The sequence below is a fragment of the Salvia splendens genome, chromosome 21, assembly GCF_004379255.2.
Source record: "Salvia splendens isolate huo1 chromosome 21, SspV2, whole genome shotgun sequence".
NCBI lineage: Eukaryota > Viridiplantae > Streptophyta > Magnoliopsida > Lamiales > Lamiaceae > Salvia > Salvia splendens.
Genome location: NC_056052.1, coordinates 18,267,524 through 18,287,006, shown reverse-complemented (window position 1 = coordinate 18,287,006; position 19,483 = coordinate 18,267,524). Strand labels below are relative to the sequence as shown.

Below are 19,483 nucleotides of genomic sequence, written 5' to 3'. Positions count from 1 at the left end.
ACCGTTAATGATACAATACAATTCGAGTTGACACAACATGATAATGACTCGAATTAAAACGATTAAAACTGATGTTACATAATAAAAAAAAGTATAATTCGAATTGACACAACATGATAATGACTAAACGGTTAAAACCGATGTTACATAATAAAAAAAAGTATAATTCGAATTGACACAACATGATAATGATATAATACAATTTATCGCGATTTAAATAAAAAACTACTATTTCTTATTGGGTATCCGAACCTAACTCAACCTAAAATTATCAAGATTCTTTTCAGATCGATCTGATAAAAATCCAAAACCAATAAAGTTTGACTAATTAAGTATTGTGCACACGCTCTTCGGTATCTCATTCAACATTTCATATACTAGCATTAAATAATTACTTTATAAATTGAACTTGATTAAATCGTTAATCGAATAAATTTAAACAATGCATTGGGTCACTTCGAAACAAAACATCGTAGTCAATTAAACATCATTTGCATATACTAAAGCAAAAAGATGCAATTAATAAAACCACGATTCCTGTCATCTCCTATAAACATGACATACACAATCCTCAAACATAAACCTATCAAAAAATGTATCTCTCAATTCTCATCGAAGAAAAGAGGAGAGATTCATTCATGTCTCCTGCAGAAAGGAAAAAAGCTACCTTGAGTGAGCATACTTTCTTTTCTTGTGAGACTTGCTGGTTGAGACTGAGCATCGTGAATTCGCAATGGCGAGCTCGCGAGGAATCGAAGCGCCACTCAATGTTAAGAGCTCCACCAACTCAGGAATCAGTTTCTTGTTCTCCTCATTCACAAACACCATAGCTGCACCATCCTCTCCCATCCTCGACGCCCTCCCGATCTGGTGCACGTATTCTTTCATGGAATTCGGCATGTCAAACACAATCACCAGCCTCACAGACAGCAGGTCGATCCCCCGTCCCAACACTCCTGTGGCCACAATCACACTGACCTCGCCAACCAAGAATGATCTCAATATATCTCTTCTCTCCATTTTTTTCTCTCCATGTATTGATACAGCTTTCACCCCAGTTTTTATTGTTATGGCTTCAGAGAGGAGATCCGCCCCAAGCCTAGAACCCACAAACACCACGACAGGCGGCTTGAAATGCTGTTTGCTTGTGAGTATATCGAAAAGCTTTTGCTTCTTCTTGTTTGACTCCACCCATATCGCCAGCTGCTTGACAGCCTTGCTAGGTTTGCTGGGCTTGCCAACTGATATAACAGCGAGATCTTTCACCATCGAACCAGCCACCCTCTCGACTTCTTTTGAGATTGTCGCAGAGTACATCAACACTTGGGGCCGCGACAAAGCCAAGAAAATCTGCATGACTTGCTCACGGAATCCCCTCTCGATCATGCAATCCACTTCATCGATCACTAGAATTGATATAGAATCCAATTCAAATTCATGCTTAGTGAGAAGATCAATAAGCCTCCCTGGGGTCCCGACAATCATAGAAACTCCCTGCTGGATTCGATGAACTTGTCCCGCCATGGCATCACCACCGACGATCAGGGCAGTTTTGAAAGGTAAACCTTGACCAAGTAACTTTGCCTGTTCCTCCACCTGTATACAAAGCTCTCTCGTTGGTGTGAGGACCATTGCTAATGGCTTTTGTGGGTTGTTATTTACCTTTGTACAATGAGAGATAACTGGGACGAGGAAGGAACAAGTTTTCCCAGAGCCAGTCTCAGCTGAGACGAGCAAACTATGGCCTAATAGTGCAGATGGAATTGCCTGCATCTGGACAGGAGTCAGCATTTCATATCCTGCTGCTTCTAGATTTAGAAGGAGCTTATGAGGAAGATTACACGAAGCAAATGACAGAACAAGGTCTGGGGTATTATCTCCCTGTACGGATATTTCAAGCTTTCTCCTGAGCAACTCAGTCTGACTATTGCTTAGACATCGAGGCTCAGATTCATTATTTCCATCTCGAACATAGTAGCATTCATCCATTGCTAGAAGTTTTGCCGGGGATGGTTGCTCGCGTGAAGCCTTTGATTTTGATAACCGACTGAGAAGAGACTGCTTACACTCGAGACTGCAAATATCATCATCGGTCTCATCACAAATGTACTCACCATAGCGGCCGCATACAGCACAAATTGGCTCTCCAGGCAAGGCTTCTCTTTGATCCCAACATCTTTCTTTGACTTCATCATCTGCACAAGGACTGACACGATTAGTATGCGCCAATAAACTCTGGATTCACTAAGCACCCGATGCTCACAGACCCAAAAGAAAAAAGTAAAGAAGCCGAGATATGAAGGCAACATGATTTATATGTCAGCGATGAGCATCTTTAGATTGTGACTTTTTGCAAAATAATATTGGCTATTCAAGTTGAGAGTATAAATCAATAAGCATTTATAAGAATCCTTCTACTGTTTTGCTCCTTGAGGCAATTATCTTGATGAAGCGGATGTAAAAGGATCGCATGTCATAAACTAAAAGTAATTTACTTTTACACTATAGGCTGTCTAAATCACAGTGGGAAATATGTCAGCGCTTGGCATTTAAAAGTTGAACAAAATAACTTTGGTATCGTTCATTCAAAGTGGGAAGGGATGCAGAAATATTTTTTGTTTACAATGAAAACACTGTTAAGCGCAAACATAAAATTGGAATGACAAGAACTACCAGAATATATTTTAAAAATAGTGACTTGTGACTATAAAACCATCATGGCAGGTTAATCATTATGACTTTGGGGAAGCCAGCCACCCAATTTTTGATACAAAGATTTATGTTTTATCAATAGGAAGGTGTAGGGGGTCCTCATTACAAGTAAATATCAGAACAATAACGCAGATATAAATGAGAGGTTTGGTTTTGAGAAAAGGAGTCGATGCATATCCTACACGTATATCCCTCCTTTGCTTGTACAATCTCATTCATATCCTTTTTCAACTAGCTGATTGCCATATACCACATACGCGTCTATCTAAAGATCTTTACTCAGCTAGATAGCTTAAATTTACCCATTTTGACATGGCTAGTCTGCTATTGAACTCTCTAATATTTTTTGCCCGAGGCTGCGAAAAAGGTAGTCTTGCTAATAAGTCATTCCTACTATATTTTTGGTTGAAATTATGCAGTTCAACTGTTACACGATAGTGGGACATGCTTAACTTGCTACGGTAGGTTCAATGGAGGAGGTGTAGTGCATCCATGGAATTGATGCACGAAGTTAGAAAAAAAATAAGAATTGTATTTTAGACTTAAATTATTCTCCCCAATAAGAAAATCACTGAAATAAGTTGTAATTTCTCACAAGTAAAAATGTCAAACTCGCTCAAGAAGGCGAGTATCTATCTGATAATCAGTAACGAAATTCAACATGTTGCTTGAGAGACAACATCTCTGCACACATAATGGAAATTGTCACAAGATGATGGAGAATCCTTATAACGGGAAGTTGGAGCCAATTGCCAACAGCTCAGGCATTGTCATTGATGAATTAGTCAATCAAAGACTTGACTGTGAGAAGGCAGATAAGGATGGAAACATGTTCATGATATCAAAACCATATGGGCCAAAGTTGAAGTTAATCCATGCCTAAAAGAGGACTGCATAATTTGGTAAACTAATGTGGTCGCACCATCAAGATTTTCAGGAAGCTTAAATATTCTGTAATCATAAATAAGAAAAACGTATTTCCCAGTTACAAACAAACTAGTTCAGATTTTTCTCTCAACACTAAAACAGCAGAAATGTATAAAAATAAATAAATGAGAACATTCGGAACAGTCATTTCAAAGGCCAGAAGTATATGGTGAAAGATAACATTTGCAACAAAGCAACTCACGAGATTATAGACAAGTAAACAACCAGTGCATTCAATCCCAATCAATGTTCAATTCTTTTCATCCTAGATAGTTTCATAATAGAGATCTGGCTTTTCCTAGAATTATGAAGCATGGGCCACATAAGGCCAAAGGGGAAGTGGTTAAGCTTTTCCTAGCGCCTAGCCGCCTAATTTTGAAACAAAGATTCATGTTTTTATCAGTAGGAGTAGGAAGGTGTAGGGGGATCTTAATTACATGTTAAAAATCAGAACAATAACATTGATATAACTGATAAACATTAAGAGGTTTGGTTTTGAGAAAAGGAGTCGATACATGTCCTATATGTATATCCCCCATTTGCTTATACAATCTCATTAATATCCCTTTTCAACTAGCTGATTGACATCTACCACATACATACATGTCTATCTAAAGATCCTTACTCTGCTAGATAGCTTCAATTTTACTCATTTTGACATGGCTAATCTGCTATTGAACTCTCCAATTTCGTTTTCCCCAAGAGGCCAGGAAAAAGGCAAAGTCTGCTAATATCTCATTCCTAAAAATTTGTGTGTTTAAAATATGCAGCTCAATTGTTAGACGATAGTGGGACATATGCTAGGTTCAATGGAGGAGGTATACTGCATCCATGGAATTATAGACAAGTAAATAGCCAGTGGGTTCAATCCCAATATTGCAACATAGACTTCTTTTCAATCTAGATAGTTTACAGTAATAATTGGAAAAAGGTGGAATTCGGATATTGAAAATTTGATTTGCAGAAAAGTGAAAAGGGGATGAGAACCTGATGGGGCTTGATTGTGATCAGTAGCCATTGAGATGTAACCGAGAAGCTCAAATTTGGAAGCGGAAGATTGAAGGCTTTACACAAGGGAAGGCAAAACTAGCCTAGTATCACCGTAAAACGGTAAAGGCGGCTCCGGAAAGGAGCTGCCGGAGAAAGGAGCTGCGTGTGTGAATCGCGAAGCGTGTATTTGTTTGCTTAAACCGATTACTACTACTCCCTCCGTGAGTTAGACTCACTTCTATTGGGCACAGGAATTTAGGAGGTGGTGTTTAGTGGTGTAAATGAAGTTGGTAATAAAGTAGATTAGGTGATATATTGTATTTTTATTTTTAAATTTAAAATAAATGGAATAATTAATTTTTTGTATGCATGCATTTAACTTACTGATATTTCAAAGCATATTTCTAATTAACTTTACTCATATTAAAAGTATCCATATTTAATGAATGCTAAATACGACGTCAAGTTCAAATTGAGCATATTTCAAACAATATGTATTGCAAACATTAAAATAATCAATGACTATGAAAAGATCAAAACTAAATTGAAATTTTGATTCACTTTGATTCACATTTAGCGCCTAATTGAAATTTTCAAAACACAGCTTTCAGATCTTTTAATTTCAGCTGACCGCTCTTGAACTTCTTTACGGCAGGGGTGGTGGCGTCGGCAATCGGAGCTTTCTCGGCGGACTCAACAGACGGCACAACGGGGGGGGGCAGGAGGTTGAAAAACTTTGAGCTTTCCTCTTTCCTTGCACCACGACGAGTGATTTTCCTCCGCCACCGCCACTGCCAGCAGACCACCACGGCGAGCGAGTAAGGGGGCGTCGGGGGTTAACCCACCCATCATCGCTTGGATTAGGCTCACATATTTCGTCGTTGGAAGCCATGGATGCGTGAGTTTGAGAGAAAATGTTAGATCTAGGTTTTTTTTGGAAGAGGCGTGGAGAGAGAATGAGGGATTGAGTCTGGAAGAGAGAGAAGACATAAAAATGAAATGATGTTGGTGGGTTGGGTACCGATTTCCATTCAATTAACATTGGATTAATTAACAATATTTTAATCCTAATTGTAATAAGGGTGTTACTTAAATTCTTTAATTTTTTACCATAAATAGAAAGTGGTCAAGTATGTTGGGACACCCCAAAATGGTATACGAGTCTAATACCCTGGGACGGAGGGAGTACTTTTTTATCATTTGTATTTCAATTTTAATTGTTTTTTATTCACTAAAGTATAAAATTAGTTGTAAACATAATGGAGCCAGATAATTAAATTTCAGTTGGGATTATTATTCAAATAGTAGGTGCAAAAGTTCAAATATTTGTAATACTTCTTGCTTCAAAAATCCATGAGTGTACAAATAAATATGTAAAACTTCTCGCAATTTCACATTTGCAATCCAAATCGTTCATATTTTATTTCATTAACATTACATTACTTTAATATACAAAAAAACACTATAATAAGAAAAATACAAATACCATACATTACAACCACCCTTACTCATGTTATTCTCACTATAAAATCAAAACAAGACTCTTAGGCCAACGCGGTTTCTTATCCGTCTCTTAATCGTCTCATCCTTTAACTATTCATAGGCCCTACTGTACTTTTCACTCAATCTCTTAACTAAGAGACAGAACCTGCAACCCTCCATCTCTTATCCTTCTCTTAACCATCTCTTAACTTACTATTCATTCAATTTCATTTTTTATTTTTTTCCAACAAATTCAATTAATAAAAAACACACTTCATTAAATAAAAAAAAATACAACTTAAAATCCTAAAAAAAATACATAATTAAATTCGTGGCAAAATAAATTTTAAAAAAAAACAAAATTTAAAATACAATTTTATAGAAATTAAAAAAACTACTCCGCCGACGAATCATCTCCCGAAGGCGGTGGCGGTGCATTCAAGCTACCTGGAGGCGGAATACCAATTTGTCTTGTCATATACTCAATTCCGGCAAGATGGGCTTGGTATTGTGGAGGCGTCATGCGGGAAGTGTCCGCCATCGTGGCGGTCAAGTACATGGACAATAGGGTGTTCGAGCCAGAGCCCGCCTGGCTTGATTCGCCTCGGCCCCTCCTCCCTCTAGCCGTCTTCGCCGCCTTGGTCCCTTACGGCCGACGGCGCCCACGAGAGGACCCCCTGGCATCGTCTGTCGTGCCCTCAACCTCCTGCGAGGCAGTGTAACACCCCTACCCGACGTCTGCAGGCCGAATATGTGATGTCACAATTCAGGTACCATAAGGTATGGCAATTTAAAATTTTCATTTTCTGAACCAGTCAAAACCAAATATTTAAATTATTATTTAATATTTACAATTATAGCAAAAATAACTTAATATAAAAATTTAGTGCTAACATGCCACAACTAACAATTTAAAAGATCTATCTCTAATAGAGCTCAGTGAGCCACCAAGGATGCAGCGCTGAGACAGACATGAACTTCAACAGGTACTCTCCAATGCCAACTAACTTGTAGCCCACTCAGCACTTTAGCCAAAATTCTCTTCAAGTAATAATCATACAACTTAAAATTCTAACAATTCCTATCATTGTTTTATTTACCAATTATTACCACCTCCATCATGTTATTATCATTTTATTAATTTCTAACACAATTTAGGCAGCATCTCCCCTATAACCATCACATGCCCAGAAACCAACAATGAGTCATATCAATCCCAGAACATATCAACAGTCATCATCTTTCATCTCATTGAATTTAGCAGATTTATAATCATACATCACTTTGTAAACCAATATTGTAGAATACAAAGTAAGATGCACATCACCAATTATTATTCACACATTAACACATATATAGATCACCAACATTTTCACATAATCAAACACATACATATAGACAAATATTTTGAATTATCTTTAACTCATAAGCATTTTACTTATCCATTACCTGATCATGTCAATATACTTGTACTAACAGTCAAATCAATCATCCACGACGTCAAATTTCCAAACTATGTCAACAAAAGTGTATAGTAATACAATTCTTCGCATACGCCATAAACATTGTTTGCAAGTTCTTAGGTTTTCAATATATTTATCATAAATCATCATAACCATGTAACATAATCCATTTAATGTATAAAATATTAGCTTATCAAATTATAACAAAAGTTTCATATAAATTCCTATATTATCACATTTGTCACATATATCATCCCTTATATTTGATCAATTTAGCCATTAAATCACAATAACAAAATCTTAAACTCTTAACACAAGTATATGAACCGAATAGAATCACATAACAAAATCCAAGTACTTAGTCTAGATATCAACACATCATATCAAAGTTACCATATATATTCCAGATATTCACGCATTATTACGCGTTTTGATCACATATGCTAGTTCGCACAATATCATGCATAGAAACACAGATACCAATCATTGATATCCTCACATATGAAAACATATACTGCATTTTTATCCACATACTAACACACATACACATCACACACATCATTGCATGCCATAACAAGCATAACCCCTTTTATGTGCTTAGTGACAGACTAGGATATGCGGACTAGATCAGAAACAGAATCAGATTCAGAGGCGGATTTTTGTTCTCAAGAGGACTCCGCGCATACCACCCATTTAGGGTGCAGACATATAATCAGATCACCCGAGGGTGCATATAGAGACAAATAAGATTTCAGACATATATCATATATCAGACGATCTTCGCTTCGGTTATCCAGAAGACGAGAGATCACAGATAATGCAGCGCTGCTGTCCCATGGCATGCCAATTGTACCCACTGAACACACTCAAGCACGTGGCGTAAGCACAGTCAAGTACAATTTTCAAAATAACACATCAACACAGACAATCATATATCATCACAGATAGATCAGATATCGTCACAAGTAATCATATTTGTATACCTCTCATCAACATATATCACTTATCACATTCACCTTAACGCCCATCTCCACATTTATCTAACCATCTTTACAATCACCATTATACTCTTCCCTTTCCATATTTCATTATCAACCCATTCAACAACTCATTATCCCCTCATAGTTAACTTCATAAGTCTCTTATTCCATAATTAATCATAATTCATCGAGTTCACAAGTTACATATTCGCATATAAAAACATAAAACACATAAGAACATTTAATTATCACGTAAAAGCACACAAGAGAATTAGGCCTATTAAGTGCTGAGCATGATACCTGGATGGTGTTTACTTCCAAACCTTTCTTTTCGACGACTCTTTTTCTTCCAACCCCTTACTCTTTGACATGGCTAATAATTGGGCGTAACTACCTTGATAGCATTGTAATATACATTAATCCATAGAGAATATAATTTTACATATAAGCCAAACTCTCACATTTATTCTTAATTAATATTCTATATGTAAAATGTAAAGTATTTCTATAAATTCTTCATTTATCTTCAACATAACCACTGCACTGGACTGATTTATCATTAATGTTCGACCTTCATTCAGAAGAATTTAGAGACTATCTTTGACATTTAAAAATACCCAAAGAAGTCTAGTTTATAATCCAACAAGATTTATTCAAAACTTCCTAATGATTTAAGAGATATCACCATTTTCCCACAGACTACCAAAATCAGACAATTTCTGGCAGCATTTTCAAATCAATTGTTATAAATACTAAAAGTACTTGTAAATTCTTTATAAATTTCAGACACTATCTAGATACCTTATAGTCGATTTAGTAATTTCTTCATCAAATTTACCTCTACCTCAAGCACTCGATAGTCAATTTAGTAATTTCTTCATCAAATTTACCTCTACCTCAAGCACTCTGAATAATTCAGATAAAACACAGAAAAACTGGTTGCGTTACGAAAAGTATGATAGTTATAGATGTATTTTTATAACAATTTATTGATGTATTAAACGAACTCCAAAATTCTCCAAAATACTAGACTCATCAAAGGGGTTTTAAAAATTGTTAAACCATAATTTTCACTGTTCTACACATGCCGAACAATTCGGAACAGATCATTGAAAAACAGGGGATTAAATCTGATTCAAACATTTATATCAAATTCTATTTCCATTTATGTTTAATCATCTCACTAACCATATATTTTATCTAGCTAGATATTTAATCATAAAAACAATAAAATCAAATGAGTATTTTCAATCCTCATGAAATCTTTATGCTAGAGTTCAATAGGTTCTAAATAATTTATCAAAACATGCTTAAACCTACACAGCAACCACTTATTCATGAACTATTCAAGAATTAAAATCATTCCCCCCTACAACCTCTCAATTATTCCAAACCTGTCAGCCCTCCACCCTCTACTTTTCATTTATTTAAATGCTATAAATATAAGGTAGGCAGAGAGAGATACCTCGAGAAAGTCCCGATTACGCGATTACACGTTCGATTCGCCGATAAACTTAAGAAAAATGTGAGAGAAATAGCTATGGTGATTTTAGAGAGGTTGCTGCCGATTTTTGTAGAGAAGAAAAATGAGGAAGAAAGATGACATCTCATATTTTTAAGTTAGTCTCCCAACATTAGCATTTTTCATGGCTAAAATTGAGACACTCAGCAACATTCAAATAAACCATTTGTAAAGCCTTATTTCTAGACTTCTCTAATAATAATTAAGATAAAATTTGCAGCCATTTCATTCCTAGTTGATGAGTAAAAATCGGCACTTTCCAAACAAAGAGAAAGAATTGATTTAATTAGTGTAAAAAGACCGAAATGCCCTTCTATCGAATTTTCTACACGAACATCGTATAAATCCTAATTTCTTTCTTAATCTTATTCAAATTATACTCATAATACTTAATTATAAGGCTACAATACCCTCATTAATTATTTTAATTAATTTGGCCATTTTCGTTGTCGAAACAATCGCCGAAAACCTGATATACAAGTTTTACACTTCTTAATATTATTTTCTAACACTTAATTTTCATTTAATCACTTTCTAATCATACACTTTAATATTTCAATTTATTTCCTTCTAAATTTTGAATTAACGTTCCCATAGCATCAAGAATTCCACATGACATCTACCAAGCAATATCACATACCAACATACTTAGCACATATACAGACCAACCATATTTTCACATATCCAACCACTATTTTCAATATCAAATTATTCGACAAGAGTCCTGATTCTCCGGTTTCCTAATCGGAAAATCAATTTCCGACTAAGGTCATTTCTTTGGGGTATTACAGGCAGCCTCTTGTGCGGCGCTGCCCGAACCGCCCCACTAGACGAGTATTGGCCACCCGCCGTGTGCTTCGTGCTCTTCGAGGTCGAGTCCGAGCTGGACCGCACACCGCCTGCTCACCTTTCCTCGTCTTTGACGGCCTCCCAGACATCGACATGTCTGAATTCTTTGCCGGTGTCGTCGAAGTAGACTCGCAAAGCCGATCTCAGAATGTCGGCTCCTGTTGCTCCGCTTTGGTAATGAGCCGCTTCGTTCTTGTAGATGTCGCAGAATTTTTTGACCTCCCTGTCGACTCGGTCAAAGTGAGCGCGGAGCATCTTCAATGTGCGGCGGCGGAACCCTATTGGCTTGATCTCGTTGTAGGCCTCAGTGACCTTTTCCCAGAAGCACTTCCGGGATTGTTGATTCCCGACCATGGGATCGTACGAGACTCTGATCCAGGCGTTGTACACCACCATCGTGTTCTTGCGGCTGTACAGATGCCGGCCTACATCCTCATCCTCCTCGGCTGCCTCTGCCTCTTCATCCACGGCGTCGAATGCCCTGGAGCTTCCACCGCCTCATCCTCCTTTCGGATGGGTTCATCCGGATAATCCTCCTGAATTTGGGATAATCCCTGCAAATACCTCGGGGCGGAGGGACGAGCGTATGCATCCACATCAAAATGGGGTGGTTGGTAACCCCCCGGCGTCGACGAGCCCTGGGTGACCGGCGTAGACAAACCAGAATCGGAACCACCCAACACGTTGTACATGCCCCCCAGTCGCCAAACGCGTTGATGTCAAACCCGCTGGCAGTGTTGTTAGGGTCGCGGGGCGCATCGGGTCGATGAGGTAAAAGTTCGGGTCGCGGGTCGACGATTCGACTGGGTCGAGAGACCCACAAATCTAGGCTAATTGTTTTGCCTTTTAATATTAAATAAAATAAATATATTGCTCTAATGTTTATAATATATCAAATAATATAAATGTAGACGCAATTCATGTGAATAGAGATAAAGTGGAAAATAGAAATGATCAAAATATCAAAACAATTCAGAAGTCATAACACAATAAATAATTGATATCATTGTCTGAAAATATCAAAACAAAGGAATATATGAAGGGTGGCAGCAAAAGATCTTTGAATTTTTTATTTGATTAAGAGTGAAGAGGCCGAATTCTAAAGTGTAGAAAGTAGGTTTGAAAAGTTTGACGTGGTGCATGCTTATATATAGAGAATTGTGATTCAGAGAGTCAGAAAACATGTAAGAGATTTGAAAAAATCAGAGATAGCATGTGTTTAGGGCGACCCAGGCGACCCACTCGACCCAACGGCGACCCTGTATCTCGATCAACCCACCCATGTTGGGGCGGTGATGGTCTCGACCCAGGCGACCCGTGCGACCCGAGCGACCCGAACGACATTTTGACAACACTGCCCGCTGGAGCCGCCACCGCCAGAGTTTCCGTCGCCGGACATTTTATGGTGAGAGGTTAGATGAAAATTGGAGAGAAAATGGAGATGATTTGGAGGATTTGATGTGTATTTGTGTGTGAAATGAGAATAAAATAGGAGTATTTATAGAGTAAAAAAATTAAAAAAAGGAAAAGGGTCGAAAAACGGTAATATTACTGTTTTCGATTTATTTATTTATTTTTTTAATTAAATTTGATTTTTTTTAAAAAAATGATTTATTGCTTCAGCGTGACGAAGCCCACTCGCGGGCCGGTGAGTGGGCGTCACGCATGGCGCCGGAGTGCGCCACGTTACGCAAGCGCGTGGCGAGACAGCCCGTGAGGTGTCTCGGTGGGACGGGAAATAGACGGGGCGCTGCAACACGTCTCGCCGCCGTCTCGTCTCTGCGGGACGAGATACGAGCCACCCGCGAGACGCGTTGCGGGTGGCCTTACAATGATGAAGTCACGACGCCGTCTTCATTGATCGGCTAGCACCACTTCAAAACCTACATTCTCTTATCTCATAAACAAAGGACAATTCCTCATAACTTATGACCATTCAGAGTCAATCCACTTTAAAAAATGAAGTCAAAATCTTAGGCAGCTCACCTCCCTATGGAAGCTTGTCAAGAAGTACCTCAATTACGATCAAGAGTGTACCATATGTTCATATCGAAAAGTATGAAGAAATTAGAGTTAAGTACAATCGATATCTTAATATATCTTTACTCATGCACTAAAAAATTATGTCGTTCATTCTTTCCCATAAAAATGGTATATCTTGAAATGACACATGTTTCAATACAAATTGGTGTAGATAACTTAAAACAAATAAGCGATGAAACAAATAAAACATAAGAAAACAAACTACATAGCTCATGAGTGGAATATGTCGTCTTCGTCTTCAATGAAACTCGATCTTCCAATTGCGCTCATATTCATCACTGTAGGAATTGGGTTCAAGCTTTCCCCAGCCCCTTCTCATCAATGGACTCCTGACGTATACGAAGGAGTGCGGTTCGTTCGGGAAATTCCTACCTCTCTATCTCTGAGATGTTTGGATTTTTCAAAACTCCATGGACATGCAGAAGAGAAATGTTATCCCCACTCGAACCAAGACAGAACTTTTACTTGTTCAAATAACAATTAAGGTGAAGCAGGGTCAGGGACGACCAATCTCTTTATGATAAACAAATCCATTTTGCAAGTTCGTTATTACGGGTAGTTCCGACAAAGGATCGGACTAATGGCGTATACAATACTTGAATTCTCGATGTAGATGCTACATAGTTGGTTCTCATCCTTCAGAGACTACGAGTGTAATAGGAGCATCCGTCGACAAAAGGATCACCCTAAGATGATCATTTCATGGCTATTGAGAATAGGGTACAAATATCTAAATTTGATATATTTAGATGTAGACATTAATAAAAAAATCAAGCATTATGTTAAAATTCGTCCGATAAGTTGGTCTCACTTTTATATTTATATTTCTTTATTATATACATCCAACTAAACTTCACTAATAACATAAACATCAACTAAATATGAAAAACTTTAAATTTGAGTAACTAAAAACACACTGTTTTATTTAAACTACACTAATAATATAAACATGAAACCAAATTTGATAAATCTAAAATTTGAGTATCTAAAAACAAATTGATTTGTTTATGATTTGGAGCTGCCATCTAAGTACTAAATTTATCCCTTAAAACTGTTATGCCATTCTCCAATCATACAAGATACAATAAGTCAATATTCATATTATGAAAATACGACTTCCTTCGTTTTATGAAAATATAAACTTTCAAACTGTACGAATTTTAATGTAGGTTGGTAAAATAAAAGAGATAAAAAAAAATAAGTAGAAATGAGTCCTGATCCTGCCTCAAAGAAAAAAAGAATTTTTCAAAAAAGGAAGTGCTTCTATTTTTTGGAAAGAGTCCAAGAATGAAAGAATATATTTATAAGAAAGGGAGGATATCTGTATAAGTTTGAGATAAACATATATTGCGGGAAAAAGGAAAAAAAAAGTTTATATCATGAAAGCGTGATGATAAAGGCGCGACTTTATTTAAATCACCGATTAATTCCCTTCATAAAACACGAAACCCTATCGTATTTATTTATCCGTATCGTAGTGAGAGACCTCCTTTCAAATCCCCAAATTTCCCGAGGTTTGAATTAGGGTTTAGCTCCAGCCGAGAATGATGCAGCAACCAGGAGGAATGGCACCACCACCTATGGGGATGGATCAGCAGCAGCCCCCTCAGCAGCAGTGGATGACGATGCCGCAGCAGCCTCACTTCTGGCCTCAGCACCAGCAACAGCAACAACAACAACAACACTATGGTGCGCTGCCAACCAACTCCGCTGCTGGCGGCGCCGCCGATGAGGTTCGATCTCTATGGATTGGCGACCTTCAGTACTGGATGGACGAGGCCTATCTCTCATCGTGCTTCTACAGCACTGGCGAGGTATGCTTTAACTTCTTTTCAGATTCTATCGATTTGTGGTTGCTAGGATTTTTTCGTTAGATACATTTTTCCAGCAAAAGGTATATGGAGTACTTCTTTTGCGTTTTTGCTTCCCCTTTTTGTTCTGATGTGTGTATATGGTTGGGGGAAGCACTTAATTTTTGTTGCGAATCAAAGGCAATCATGTTTTTCAGGCATGAATGATTTTTAAATCCTTGTAAATCTCATCTAATTGCCTGTTGTTTACAGCTAGTATCTGCTAAGGTAATTCGCAACAAGCAAACAGGCCAATCTGAGGGGTATGGCTTCCTGGAATTTAGGACTCATGCTGCTGCTGAAACTATCTTGCAAGGATATAACGGTGCGCTGATGCCTAATTCTGAACAGAGCTTCCGACTGAACTGGGCTAGTCTTGGTGCGGGAGATAAGCGTACAGATGACTCTCCTGAGTACACAATTTTTGTGGGAGATCTGGCGGGTGATGTTACAGATTATGTCCTGCAGGAAACATTCAAGGCTGTCTACCAATCTGTTAAGGGTGCTAAAGTTGTTATAGATAGGTTAACTGGACGCTCGAAGGGTTATGGATTTGTTAAGTTTGGGGATGAGAGAGAGCAACAGCGTGCTATGAGTGAAATGAATGGTGTTCTCTGTTCAACTAGGCCCATGAGGATTGGTCCTGCTGCTAACAAAAAACCTATGAATGCGCCAACTCAGAACGGTATGCAGATAATTTTTTCCCGTCATCAATTATTTTTTTGTCAAAATTGGCTTACCAATATTTTCTATGACTCCTATATATGTATGCAATTATACAGGTTGTTTGTGAACTATAGAAAATTCAATTTGCCAGTTTGTTTTTGTGGAGTTCTATTATGGAGTTTTAGATTTGAACGGTCTTGTAGTTATAAAAGCAAAGATTCACTAGCATTTCCTTCCAGTACTCTACTAGCCTTGGAATAATATAATTATATTAAACACCAAAAGACTTATAAAACTCATGTTGTCTCGAAGCAGGGAAAAGAGAGGCTCTCATTTACGGGGGCCTAGGACTGGTTTCAGCTGAAATGATTCCCGTATAATGCGTGGCCTCTGTTTAGGTCAGTTGAATTTGTTTATGTCATAAGCTTCCTTCATTCCATTGTGGCATTTCGTTTGCTACAGATTTCTTTACTTTCAAAAGTTCTCCCTTTAAGTAGCAGTCAATTGGGGACCATTTCTCGCACATAGCTTACCTTTTAATACAGTCCCTCTTTTTCAGTCAACAATGTCCATGCCTTCCTTTTAATTTTTTAGTATACCAATTTTTCCTCCTTTTGTAGTTTAAGTTTAATGAGAAATAAAGATGTCGATGTATATACACAACACCATATTTATGGGCTATTTACCCTTACCAGCCTATTTTGAATAGATGCAATGCTGGTTAAGTCAAATAATAAGATTGTCTTCTGTTAACGTACTATCAGAAGCTGTTTGTTCAAGTGCTATATAGCTGTTAGATGACTTGGAGACTTTGATGTATTTGGAGCTGTAATTCAGACACTCCTACTTCATCCTTTTCTGACCTGGCTTCAACTGTAATTGTGCAGTCACAGAGCTCTATGTTGGATTTGAAGTTATTTGTGCCTTTGTTTTGATTGTTATAGTTTTACTTGATCCCTTGTTTATATGGATATGTATTGGTGACTCTAGCTTAAGGAATGTTTTGAGTTTTGACTTTGGAAATTATGGAAACTTTATAATGCTTTGATTTTCTTTACATTTGCATCATGGCTTTCAAGTTGGTCATAACACATTTCATATTATATTTATACCTTTCAGTTTCAGTAGACCTGACAGCCTAGTATAGTAATGACTGTTGGAGGAAACTAAATCCTGATGTGCTTTTCATGTTATTGATAGTAAAGTTGTAGGTGGTATGGACTATGGAGGAGTTATGAAATTATGTATATTAGGGTGCAACCTTTGACTCAGAATCTAGATTTAACATTTTTAATAAAGACTCAAGATACCTTATATGCATGCCTTCATGGTAAAATTTTTACCTTAGAGTCAGTTGGACTTAAGAGTGATTAGAACCTGATTGGTTTAACCTGATTGGTTTATTTACATTTCTGCTGGAAAAATTGCATAAACAGAACTATGGGATACAAATTATAATACTCTCATAATATAAGTTGTTTTGTCTAGTTTGTTTCTGTTAAGTGGCAATATTTGAACCTTTATGTAAGATGCTTGGAGCAGAAAGGAGGTATCAGAATTTGCTTAGAAAGTAAGCGATGGAAGGATCAATTCAGAAAAAATCTTAAGAAGGATCAATCAATGTGTGCCATTATTTTGTGCTTTGATTGATTTGTCTCTTATTATTGACAGTGATTATTTTATATAGCATTTTATGGCTCCAATCTTTACAATTGTTTATCCTTGCAGCTTCATATCAAAATTCTCAAGGACCCCAGGGCGAAAGTGATCCCAATAATACAACAGTGCGTAACCTCCCCCCCCCCTGTTTACATGATGTTTTTCTTACGACCTTCAACTCACTTGTCACCTTGAAAATGTAGATATTTGTTGGTGGTCTAGATCCCAACGTGACCGATGACCATTTGAGACAAGTATTCTCCCAGTATGGTGACGTGGTACATGTAAAAATACCAGTTGGAAAGCGTTGTGGATTTGTTCAGTTTTCTGATAGGTATCATGGTACTTCCTGCAGTTATCTATCATGGTCCAACTTCCTACTGATCTGCTTCTTGTAAATGTTTTGTGCCAGGTCATGTGCTGAGCTAGCTTTATCAAACTTAAATGGTACTCTACTAGGAGGGCAGAATATCCGTCTTTCATGGGGACGAAGTCCTTCAAACAAGCAGGTCAAGCATCTAAATATGTTGACTTTACTGCTTTATTTGAATTGGGTTTCTGATTTTGTTAATTTTTTTCAGACTCAGCAAGATCAAAACCAGTGGGGTGGGGGGGCTTACTATGGATATACACAGGGGCATGAGGTGCAAGGTGGATTTGCACCACCACAAGACCCAAACATGTATTATGCAAGCTATCCTGGATATGCAAACTATCAACAACCACAACAGGTATTGATTCCCTATGTGGTGTAAAGCTACTATCAGATTTACCTACTTGAAATATCAACTTTATATGACTGACTTATTTGCTTGCCATAACAGTTATTGTATGGTATATGGGATATGCCTTTCTTTTGACTGAAGAACTTTTTTCCTACTTCCCAATCCATATTTGAATCTCTTTCTAGTTACTTGGGTTCATATAAAATACGTATAACTTGAGTATTGGCTGGTTTGCTTCATTTTAATGCCAGCAAAACTGATCATGAACTGTTGACAACCAGCTCTATAGATTTTTGATTGTATAATATTTGATGTTTGCATTTTTCATTGTTGCAGTGATTGCCGGAGAACAGTTGGAGCTTTTGCCATACTGAGTGTCTTATTATATGATATTGCCTAGTCGGATCGGACTTATATCTAATAATATATTGTGCTACTGTATTTCGGTTTTGTTTTACCTCTTTTATCCCACCACTGTTTTGGAGGTTTACTTAGTAAACTACATGTATAATTGTAGTTCTTTGCTTATGTTGGGATGAATTGGTTGCATATGGATTGCATGCCTTAGTTTTGAGATGTGATGTGATGTTTCTGCTAAATTGCTGACATGAACATGCTGCTGCAAATTCTTGTAATGTTGTTATTCGTTAAACTAACATTTGGGTGATTATTATTCAGTTATTCAGCTCTGATTTTGTCTACATATCATGATCTAATTGCCATTATAAAATCACAATCTACTTTGTTTTTTTTGGGTGCTTTTGATAAATTTATAAGCTTTGCCTTTTGATGCATTTGTGTTTTATTCCTTTCATATATGTACATGATATTTATTTTATTTTCTAAGTGTTAACGTTATAATGGGCCGAAATGGGAATATAATGTTAATGAGCATCTGTTTAATATATAAGTGGCTACGTATATGAATTTAAGCATGAAAACACATGGCTTTTCCAGTTGCAGAACGACTAGAAATGATTGTGTGTGAGTTTGTCAAACGATAAAGAAGTTAATGTCTGATGTAAAAGATCTCAGGTTTGTGTTCTTTGTAAAGCATTGCTTTAAATATAAATTTTAAATTTATTTATCCATAACAAGAATAAGAAATGCTTGTTTGGAAAAGTGAAGTTGTCGAACTAAAACCATCTCCATAAAGGTAAGAGAAATTGAGAAGTATAGTTCTCATCTCCTCCTTAAAATGATAAATATGCATTTTGTAAAAATAAAATTTCTTAAAATGATAAATATATTTTTTTTAATTAATAGTGAATTTCAAGGGAATAAGAAACTGAAAAAGGTAAATAAAAATAATGCTCCATTCGTTTCCTAAAATTACAAATTCTCTGTTTTGGAAAATGGATTCCACAACCCACTAATATTAACTCTATTATTTCTTTTCTCTTCCTCTCTCCTATTTTAGTCACTTTTTCTGTTCATTTTTTTTATTTTATCAATTTTGTATTAGAACTCATGCTGTTTTCAAAGTTTCTATTTTTGGAAAACGGAAGGGGTATTCATTTATCTTTTCTTCAATTTACCTTATGTAGAAATAAATATACCTCTTCAAAATTGATTCTATAATTTTTAGTGGACATGATGTTCATATTTCCAACAA

At 36.9% G+C, this 19,483-nt stretch overlaps 2 protein-coding genes across 3 annotated transcripts; one reads left to right on the top strand and one right to left on the bottom strand.

Moving 5' to 3' along the window:
- Positions 1 to 421: 421 nt before the first annotated feature.
- LOC121783363 (DEAD-box ATP-dependent RNA helicase 41-like) lies at positions 422 to 4,882 on the bottom strand. 2 transcript variants are annotated; one of them, XM_042181415.1, is made up of 3 exons: positions 4,627 to 4,882; positions 1,663 to 2,195; positions 422 to 1,596 (listed from the first exon to the last, which is right to left on the bottom strand). In XM_042181415.1, exons 1-3 carry the CDS (start codon positions 4,655 to 4,657, stop codon positions 664 to 666), a joined length of 1,497 nt encoding a protein of 498 aa, XP_042037349.1. In that variant the 5' UTR covers positions 4,658 to 4,882; the 3' UTR covers positions 422 to 663. The 2 variants fall into 2 exon arrangements, with proteins under 2 accessions (XP_042037349.1, XP_042037348.1); XM_042181414.1 differs by having other exon boundaries at positions 422 to 2,195.
- Positions 4,883 to 14,427: 9,545 nt separating this feature from the next.
- Positions 14,428 to 18,569, top strand: LOC121783373 (polyadenylate-binding protein RBP45-like). The gene is made up of 7 exons (XM_042181428.1): positions 14,428 to 14,782; positions 15,032 to 15,503; positions 17,213 to 17,268; positions 17,347 to 17,477; positions 17,556 to 17,652; positions 17,725 to 17,874; positions 18,205 to 18,569. Exons 1-7 carry the CDS (start codon positions 14,513 to 14,515, stop codon positions 18,205 to 18,207), a joined length of 1,179 nt encoding a protein of 392 aa, XP_042037362.1. The 5' UTR covers positions 14,428 to 14,512; the 3' UTR covers positions 18,208 to 18,569.
- The last annotated feature ends 914 nt before the right edge of the window (positions 18,570 to 19,483 follow it).